Here is a 10,702-nt window from a genome sequence, read left to right on the forward strand (position 1 = left end):
GGATCCGGGTGAGTCCGGGTGTGGCTGCTGCTTTTCCTGGTCGTCGCGGGCGGCGAGGAGGCGCGGCGGCGGGCGCACCACGCGGTCATCGCGCGGGCAGAGGAAGAAGGCCAGCGACCACCGCTCCCGCTCCCGGTGCACCACCGCGCGGTGGACGCAGCTCCGGCACCGCCCGTTCGACAGCGCCTGCACGCACGCATGAGGTCAGTGAGTTCCATACGTGGAGATCGATTGGGATCTGTGGAGGCGGCCGTGGCGAGGCGGTGTGGCGGGCGGCGGCCGTGGCGAGGCGGCGTGGTGGCGGGTGGCAGTTGTGGCGGTGGTGGAGGCCGGTGGGCGACGGCTGTGGCGAGGCGGCGGTGGTGGTGGCCGGCGGCTGTGGCGAGGCGGCGGCGGTGGTGGCCGGCAGTGGTGCCGGTGGTGGTGGTGGCTGCCACTGTTGGTTTTTTTTATTTTTTTCGAAAACTATGTTTGCCGAGTGTTTTCTTGTCACTCGGCGAAAGCTTCGCCGAGTGCACGACATAGAACACTTGGCAAAGCTAACTTTGCCGACTCAAAATTTACCATGTGTCGTTTGCCGAGTGTTACACTCGGCAAACGTTTCGCCGAGGGTTTTTGGGCCTTCGTCGAGTGCCCCAGGCACTCGGCGAACTGTCTGTTTCCGTAGTGAATATAATATAGGAGAGAGACAACTACATATGGAGTACGTGTCTCTTTGGTAAAAAAAAATGCGTCGAAAAACATAACGATTGACTGACTGCAAGTTTTTTATGTCCATATGTCCAAAAATAATTGAGTAAATTAATTGTACCGACCATAAAATAACAATTTCATAAAATAACAATTTATATGGTTGTATCACCTTAATCTAACAAATAGCAAAATGTGTAAACAGACGCCTAATCTTGTTAAATGTGTCCATCTAGTTGTATTTTGCTGCAACGTGGTAGGTTACGTGGGCAGTTTCAGCATACATCCTTTGCAGCAGAGGCGGACCCAGGACATATCTAGCTTGAGGGAGAGCACACCTTAAGAGCAACTAGTTTAAGAATTTAACTGAGGATCCCTGCCCATCGTCGCAGGTCCACATCGCAGTTTCATACATCCTTATGGATCGAGTGTCTCACATCGCAGGTCCACCCCTGCCTTGCAGACTTAAAACTACTGTACCTAGCTACCGGGACCGAAGGACAATATCCTTTTAGATCAAGCCCGAGGGTGTTCCTTGTGGTCGAGTTTTCTTTTTCGTTTTTTTGCAGGCTTAAAAATCTGGGAATAGCTAGCTAGATTATACACTCTGCGTTGTGCTATCCCGCCCTAGATAACCTTTTCTGAATGGACAATTCATTATGACATTTAATAATCCATATGTATATTGTAACCAAAGGCGGAAATACATAATATGTTCATCAATGGTTTAATTAGGATTGGGTTTTCTGCAAAACCCCTGAAAATGAGACAAATCTCCAGTTATGGCCACAAAATTGAGATATGAAATCCAGGAGGTTTGAGTCAGAACGGCAAGGGCGCTCTGTAGCGCATGACATGAACACAAATAATGGGCAGTGCCAAAAGAATAAAATACAGCAGCAACTCCAATGCCATGGTCGGTTCTGGATATATAGTAGGTTCAAAGGTGCTGCCGGCCGGGCAGCGCTGCCTGCGAAGATTGAGGAGCCGCCATGGCATTGAAGCTCATAAAGGACATTGTGACTGTTTGGATAGGGAAGAGAAACCAATGTTTGCTAGTTTTATGGCAAAACATGTCCGTAGATAAATTTTCCTTTTATTAAGGGTCTGTTTGATTTGAGTTGCTTATTATAAGCAACTGATTTGAGTTGCTTATTATAAGCAACTTAAAGTTGCTTATTTGGAGTTGCTTATTTTTAGTCTAAGCTGTTTGTATACCCTTGCTTATGAGTATTGAATGGGGTGGAAATTATCATATTTGCCCCTTGTGTTGCTACCCCTCCTCTTTGCCTCCCCACGCTTTTTCCTGCACATGCCCGATCCACCAACACGCCCATCAGGAACTAACCATCCATAGATCTATCCATCCGGAGGAAGAACGCCGGCATGGGGGGCGAGCTCGGCTCGGGAGCCTCCGGGCCCGCGTAGCGGCCGCGTCGGGGGCGGAGGCCGGCAGCCATAAGTAACCCAAGAGTTGCTTATTTGCTTATAATAAGTAACCCCATAAGCAAGAGTGATTGGTTTTATAAGCAACTTATTTGCTTATTTTAAGTTGCTTATGCATAAGCATGTGAAACCAAACAGGCCCTAAGTTTGAATAAAACAGAAAATATTGCGAGATAAGTTCAAAAGTAATAGTGCCAAAGTATATTAATTGAAATGGAGTGCGTGAGGCTTTTTAGTAATGAGGGGCTTTGCTGACCATTGTCTTAATGGAGGTATGACATGGCGGTTTAGTTATCCATCTCTACTGAACTGTGTCTAGGTAACGGTTTTGTTGTAACCTTTTAATTCAACCCTCTATAGGGTCAGTAGATTAAAAAACTTTGCTTTGACGTTGTATTTCTCTAGGACTTGATTCTTTTATTAAAATTTGTAATGTTATATATAAAAATAAGATTCTAATAGTACCTTGACTGCAACACGGATGTCAAAAGATTTCCTTTGATGGCAGGCTTTGTAGTACAGAAATAAATGATAGTGCTGGATTCATATTCATATGTTCATTATAGTAATATGTACTTGTATGGTTTCCAACACTCGATTATAGGTGAAATTAATAATAAAAGTTAAATTTTAGAGATGATGTCAAGTCAATATTTTATAACTGATATATATGCGCACATAGATCTAGTTCATGCACATGATTTTGTGTTGCTATTGATTAAATAGTAGCCCATGAGATTTGACTTCGTCTGATGTGCATGTCTCTTGATGCACCACCACAAGTTCACGATGCATACATTGCTGTGCTATGAGCTTCAACAATAATAAGTTGTTGAATTTCACATAGTCATTAAAGCAGATGTCGTTGCTCACAGTTGCACTGCCAGAGGTCCAAACACCACAAATGCTTCTTAATTTTCATACAGTATGACAGCCAGGGCCGAGCCGGTAAAAATCGAGACCCTATACCAAACTCTAAAATGAGGCCTACCTTCAAAAAATAGAATTTTAAATAAGATATATGATATATATCACAATAAGATATATCAAAAACCGAACCTATTCGACTTTTGCTTTCATAATCTTTAATTGAAGTACTTCATTCTTTTAGTATTCCTTGAAATGAAATCTTCAATGATATGCTCATAATCAATCTTCTCCAGTAATCCACTTTCAAGTGCTATTGTAGCCAAATCATTAAGTCTTTGCTGTGTCATTGTCGAACGCAAATATGACTTCAATAATTTCAATTTTGAAAAGCTTCGCTCTGCTGATGCAACGGTCACAGGAATGGTCAACAGAATTCTATATGCAATACTTGCATTGGGAAAGCAGTCATGCCGCTTTAGGAACTTTAGAATTTCAACAGGACCCATATTTTCTTTAGGAGTGAAATCTTGAAGAAACTTTAACTCCACATACAAATCATTGGCATCAACATCAGATTTTCCGTCTTTTGTAAGGACAGCCCCAAGATTATCACAAGAAGATTTCAAACTCGTGTCATCCAATGACTGTAATGTTTCAGAGGTAAATAGGAAACCAAAATTTTGTTGGTAACTCTGGTACTGTTCAAATCTTGTTGTAAGTGAGGAAATTGCTTGATCAACAACAGGTAAAAAATAGCTTATTCTAAATAGCTCCTCGGCAGACTGTGTAGTAGCATTTGTATCATCTAGGTTCTCATCAAATTGTTTCTTTCTTTTAATTTCTCTTCTTTTACGAAACGTTGTACCAATATGCATCTCAAGTGCAATCCCTTTGGCAATCTCTAATGCTTCTGAGAAACCAGTTTCCCTATAACCCTTGAAGAAAGAAATCAACCCTTCCACTTTCTCAATGGCAACATCAATAAGCATATCTTTTGCTTGCAAGTGTTTGCTTACTAAATTAACGGCATATAATACCTCATACCAAATGACGATTGACACTATAAATTCATATTCTCCAAGTTCATTGTTTGCCAAGCCCTTAGCCTCACTGCATGTTTTTGGATCATTATCAACATCAGATACCTGAAATTGAAAGGAAGAAAATATGTGTTATAGTTGGAGATTGCTAAAATAAGTACATCATTATAAAATATCAGTACAAGTGTACAACAATATTGGGTACCTGAAGTAGAGCCTCTCGAATGTCTGTGCACTGAAATCTTATAGCTTTAACACTTTCAACACGACTCTCCCAACGTGTAGCTGATACTGACTTAAGAGTTAATCCTGATATGTTATCTTTCAGAATCTGCCATTTCTTGGTAGAATTAGCAAAAGTTGTATAGATGCGCTGGATGATTCCAAAGAAATCCTTAGCTTTACCACAAGTCTTAGCCATATCACAAAGTGTTAAATTAAGGCTATGGCAACCACAAGCAGAATAGAAAGCACAAGGATTTACATCCAAAAGTTTCTTTTTTACCCCTTTATGTTTCCCTTTCATATTTGACCCATTATCATAACCTTGTCCTCTCACATCATCTATATCAAGACCAAGGAGCTTTAGTTCATTCTCTAGCACATTAAAAAGTCCTTGCCCAGTTGTATCATTGACATCCAAAAATCCTATAAAGGATTCTTCTACGCGAACATCACTTGAAGATGAGTCAACATATCTTATAATTAAAGACATTTGTTCTTGGTGGCTTGCATCAGGAGTACAATCAAGTATGACAGAGAAGTACTTTGCACTCTTTATTTTCTTAATAATTTCAGACTTAATAGCAGAAGCAAGCAAATGTATCAACTCATTCTGAATCTTAAAATCAAGATAATGAGCTTGAGTTTCCTCACTTGTAATACGACGAACATGTTCTTGAATAATTGGGTCAAATTCAGCCAACATCTCTACCAATCCCAAGAAATTCCCATTGCTATCTTCATACATTTTGCTATTAGGCCCACAAAAAGCTAGATTATGCTTGGCAAGAAATTTAACAATGCAAACAGTTCTGAACAAAACTTTTCTCCAATGGTCCTTTTCTTTCTCGAGTTGTCGTTGAGCACCTTTATCAATAGTTTGATCCTTTTGCAATCTACTACACAACTCATACCAAGTTGTCATACTCAAAACATGATTTGGACTTGTCTCATGCTCTTTAAGTCTAATACTAAAATGTATCCAATCATCAAACCCCTCATTTGCCAACTGACCTTTTCGATGGCCTTTTGTAAATAATTTACAACCAAAGCAAAAGACCTTGTCGAGTTCCTTAGAATAGACAAGCCAATCTCTATCACAATGCTCCCCATTTGATAAAATTCTTGTATAGAATAGTGCAGAAAACCTTCTAGAATATCTATCCTTAGGACCTTTTGTAATTGATAAATCTCTTGTAGGGCCCTTTTGTGCTAAAATATTAATTTGTTTATGATCAAGGGAATCCCAATATCTAGGATCAAATATATCAGGCTGAAAGGAATCATTAACATCTGCAACAATATTGTCATCATTAACTTCCTCAACCCCAACAATATTTTCTATCTCTATCTGACCATCTCTATCTGACCATCTGTAGGATCATTGTCATCATTATTATCAAGTGCAGCTTCTTGTCCTTGACCAAGTGATTGATTATCGGTGGACTCTTTTCTAACAAATTTATCCATAGCACCCTTTTGAGATTGAGTTAAATCCTCTATTCTTTGTTTTTTCTTACGCTTTTGGTAACCAGATTCATACTTTCTAGACCGATTTGCAGAAGACATGACTACAACCTCAAATTGGAACACTAGATAATTCAGAACCGGAACAAAGATAACTGAACACCTAGATGGATCAATATAATATTAATCATCACTAATTAACATTTATTAACATATTAAAAATTAACTGAACCAGATTAGGTACCTGGACTCCTGGAGACTCGACGATCGATCCCAATTCACAAATTAATCGGCCGGCGGTGATGGCGTGATGCTGGAGCCCTGGCTAGCGGCAGCCTGGCCTGCTGCCGAGCAGGAGTCACTGCACGGCTGCTCCCTAGTCCCTAGCCTAGAGGATCACGCTGTGACGTCTGCTGGCTGCTGCCTGCGCCTGGTCGGCGGTCGCCTGCGGCCCTGCGCTTGGCGGCAGGCCTAGCGTGGACGGACGAGAAAACAAAAAAGCGATCGCGTGGATGGGAGACAAGACGCGGAGGCATGCGAGACGGTGGAGTTAGGGCCTTGCGGAGACGGACCGAGCTAAATTGACCTGTTTTGCTTCCGGGTGCCTGATGGGCTGCAGGCCTGCATGGCTGCGTAGGAAATATTTTGGGCCCCTGTAAATTGGGGGCCCTGTACCGGCGTACCGGCTGCACGCCCATGCACTCGGGCGTGATGACAGCTGACTGTCACACCCGATTTTAAAACAAAACCAAGTGCTACCTACATGTATGCCAAGATCTAGTTTCTTACCTATAGTGACATCATCAATAACAGTAACAGTATCATGTAAAGCAATATAAATTATGACTTACGAGTCTATCAAAGATATACAACTTAATCCAGGAAACGGAGGTTTCAAATTTCACATGCAATCGACTAGGGGCTGTGTACACCTAGAACTTAGCATCAGCTTCAGAAAATTTCACACACCTTCTTCTTCTGAGCAGCAGTAAGCAAGGGTGAGTACACTTATGGTTGGTACTCAGCAAGGCCACAAGAAATAACCAGAATAATGATTTAAGTCCATCTTCAAGTTTACTAATCATGTGATCCAAGCCGCTCTTGACCGTGAGCATGGCTGATATATCAGTTTTACACTCTGTAGAGGTTATACATCTTTAACCACAGGTCGCATAAAAGTTCAGAAGAACTTTAGACCCAACCATACTGTGCTAATCAGGCACTCATCACACTACCGAGGTGTGACTGCATAGGGACTCTATGAGGCCTTTACAAAGATTCCCTAGTAAGGATGACTCCCTAAGATTTCATGATCAGCGTAATGCATAGACCTCTCTCAAACTGCGAAGCTACCATAGAGCAGATCAGTTTGAGGGTCGAGCTATACACCAAATACTGTCTCCCCCTCTTGCCCCTTTCAGGTAAAGCTACCACAAACTAGAGTTTCTAGTTAATTAGCCAAGACCAGAGCCATATAGTCCTTGTGGTTGCACTGTTTTCTTGGGTGGTTCTCCATGTTCCAATTAATGCATGGTATTCTTGTAAATAAGTATAGATAGAAGGATGGTTAGGGACACTTGCCTTTTTCTAAAAAAAAGTTACTCTTACTGTTCTTCAGTTCTTGCTCTCTTGAAACTCTAAATCTTCAAAACTTTCGAACATCGATCCTTCTATTCGAAGCAATCATTGGCACAACCATACAAAGCAAACAAATAAGTACAACGAAGAATAATACACCAATCAAAGGAAAGCTTTAAAAGAATGTACTAAAGGATAGGGCTCGATTCTAGGATCACGAAGGCGCGTGAAACACTAAGAACGATGGTATCATTGAAAACATACATCTATCAGGGAAACTTTGATTGCAAAGGAAAAGACAAGAGCTATATGCTGCATTTATTTTTAATTAGAAAATATATGTAAAGGATACTTTTAGAAAATATCCTAAGTTAGAGTTAATTCAAATTATATTTGTATCTGAAAAGACGATGTAAAACCTAGTCAACTTTTATTTATAAATATTCATGTACAAATTATGCCATTTAAACATTTAAGTTTGGAAAATAAACTATATGTAATAATATCTAATCGATAACTTTATTTGTCACATTGAACTATAGAAGTTATAATTATGAACTCATTCATGTTGGTATTAATCATATTAACACTTGCTTAAAAAATCGATGTATAAACCTAATTTGCTTTTAATTAGAAAAACATTCGAGAGTAAGCATTAATCAAATTAACATTTATTATGAAAAGCGGTGTATAACACTCAATAGCTTTTAATTAAAGAAGACATGTTTAACACGCATTAATCATATTATTATTAAAATTATTTTTAAAACATGTAATGATGGAAAACATCACCACTAACATGTAATTTGTGTTAGAACGAGCTTAAATGGAGCTAAAACGTGAAATCTATGGGTTAAACAAGAATTAAGGATCTAATCGTGATTAACTGAAGGTGACAAGGACGAGCAAGGAAGTTTTACAAGACACTATAAATAGTGCTCGCAAAAGGCTGAAAGATCAGGGTTAAATTCATAAAAGGAGCTCGGGTTGGACTAGGTTGCAGGAACCTAATCTAACCAGGGGGTTATATGTAAGAGCTGCAAAACTCAAGGAACAAGCTAAACCATTAAGTGGATCTTTAGGGGTCTAGGTGCAAAAAGCTCTGACCTTTCTTCCTCATGGCCGACGGCAGCTCGGGCGGACAAATTGCCGGTGCTCCGGAGAGTTAGGGATAGAGTGGCGGGACGCATTGGAGAGAGGAGGTGATGGTGAGCTCACAGGAGGCCTCACCAGCAGCAGAGATGGAGAAGGACGGCCGGAATCGGTCGGTGGACGACCAACGATGGCGGCGGCTCGGTCTGCGGTATGCCTTGATTGGCGGCGCTTCGTGGCCAGATAGCAACAAGAGTTGGTGGAGGGTGTGCGGCTCAGCGACGCAAAGCTCCTAGCGGTGGCCGTTTCCTCCTTCGGACAGCGGTCAAGGCGAACCAAGCACGGAAGGCCGACGGCGGCGCTCGGCTCCGTCCGCTAGGATGGCAGGCGAGGCGTGAGCGGGGGTAGCAGGGTGAGCAGGGGAGGAGGCGTCACCCTTCATAGAGGCGCGGAGTAGGCCCCGCGGCTAGGCATGCACGCCAAGGTCGCTACCAGCGGCGGCATGCAATTCGGGGAGAGCTACCCCGACCGCAGGATCATAAGGGCTTTGGCAGGTCGAAGCGGGTCGGGCCACAAGGGCTCGACCCGATAGATTAGGGTTTATTTTTTCTAGACATGATTTCCCGTGAAAGAAAAATCCAGAAAAATTCTAGATAATTCATTTAATTCATGAAAAATCCCAAAAATTCCACGAAAAACCCTAGAGGAAGACTGGGATACGAGGAATCCAAATAAAATACTTGGAATCCATTAAGAAGGAACTAGATCCTTCTAATAAATAGATTTAGCTCTAGGAAAATAAGAATAAATTCTAGAAAAAGCTGGAAAATTCTTAGAAGAACCTGATCGTTGTCTAAACGCATTTTAAAATATTTGCACTCAATAAACACCAAGATGCATCGACATGAATGCAACACACAGAAAAATACTATTTAATTTAGAAAAACAACCAATTATTTTTCCTATACTACATTTCTTATCAAGAAAATAAATGTTGGAAATAAAATTTAAAATTATGAGAAAATTATTGTTTAATTATTCTTTTTAATTACATCCTGAAATTCGAAAATTTCTGGGTGTGACATTAAGAGAACCCTCTTTTAATTTGCTACATAAATGATGAAGAACTAAGGTATAACATAACAAGAAAACATGACATGGTGATTATATCTACTAATTCTATAAAATGTAAAATTTTACAATAGTAAACTAAATCATGTAATCATAATCTTGCATGCACAGGATATTCTGAATGTATTGTATTCATCGGGAGCTCAATCTCCTATGACTTGGAATGACAACACTTTCCATGGTTGCGCTGTTGACCCTGGTATGCCCCATACAAGTGCTTGATATCTTCTAACTTTTCTATTTTCATCCGCAGCTTTAAATACAACAAAGTAGTTGTTGCCCTTACCCGCAGGCTGCATGCTCACTGACATCACATCCACGAGTGTAAACTGGTCCTTATTGTGAACCAGTTTATGCATAAGCACTATAAATCTTCCAATTTGCCAGTACAAGGTTTCATGGGGGTTATTTACTTTTTGCCATCCTTGAGGCCCATTAGGGGGAACAGGTTGTGGTGGAGCTTGGTATGTTGGAGGTGGAGGGGGATTGGATGATGTTGGTGGTGGCAATGACGGACCATTGCCTTGTGAACTTGGAGGAGTGGCAAGAGGACCCATTGGTGGTGGTGGGGGTTGGAAGTTATCTTGATAGGGTGGAGGCATAGATGGGGGAGTAGACAATTGTGGTGGGGGTGGTGGGTTATTAATTTGATAGGTTGGAGGAGTGGCAGGGGGACTAGAAGGTGCTGGAGGTGGTGGACTATTAACTTGATATATTGGAGGTGTTGCAGAGGTACTTGGAGCTGGCGGAGGTGGCGGATTGCCTACTTGGTATGTTGGAGGTGTCATTGGGGTAGTAAAAGATGGTGCAGGTGGTGGTGTGCTAGCTTGATAGGTTGGAGTTGTGGCCAGGGGACTAGAAGCTTTTGGAGGTGGAGGATTGTTTTCTTGGTAGGTTGGAGGTGTGGTAGGGGGAGCAGAAGTTGGTGGAGGTAGTGTACTAAATGGAGGTGTGACTGGCACATTAGAAACTGGTGAAGGTGGTGGACTATTGAATTGATAAGTTGGAGGTGTGGCAGGGGTAATAGAAGGAGGTAGGAGAGGCGGGTTGTTATCTTGATAGCTTGGAGGTATAGGTAAGGGACTAGAAGCTCATGGAGGGGGAGTAGATGGTGTTAGAGGTGGTGGACTATCAACTTGATAGGTAGGAGGTGTGGCTGAGGTAGT

The 10,702-nt window shown here is 41.6% G+C and overlaps 1 protein-coding gene across 1 annotated transcript; it reads right to left on the reverse strand.

Moving 5' to 3' along the window:
- Nucleotides 1–3,221: 3,221 nt before the first annotated feature.
- Nucleotides 3,222–5,738, reverse strand: LOC101773295 (zinc finger MYM-type protein 1-like). Its single transcript, XM_012844756.1, has 5 exons — nucleotides 5,625–5,738; nucleotides 5,373–5,541; nucleotides 4,252–5,246; nucleotides 4,005–4,151; nucleotides 3,222–3,941 (listed from the first exon to the last, which is right to left on the reverse strand). Exons 1-5 carry the CDS (start codon nucleotides 5,736–5,738, stop codon nucleotides 3,222–3,224), a joined length of 2,145 nt encoding a protein of 714 aa, XP_012700210.1.
- Nucleotides 5,739–10,702: the final 4,964 nt, after the last annotated feature.

Source organism: Setaria italica, chromosome I (assembly GCF_000263155.2).
Source record: "Setaria italica strain Yugu1 chromosome I, Setaria_italica_v2.0, whole genome shotgun sequence".
Taxonomy (NCBI): domain Eukaryota; kingdom Viridiplantae; phylum Streptophyta; class Magnoliopsida; order Poales; family Poaceae; genus Setaria; species Setaria italica.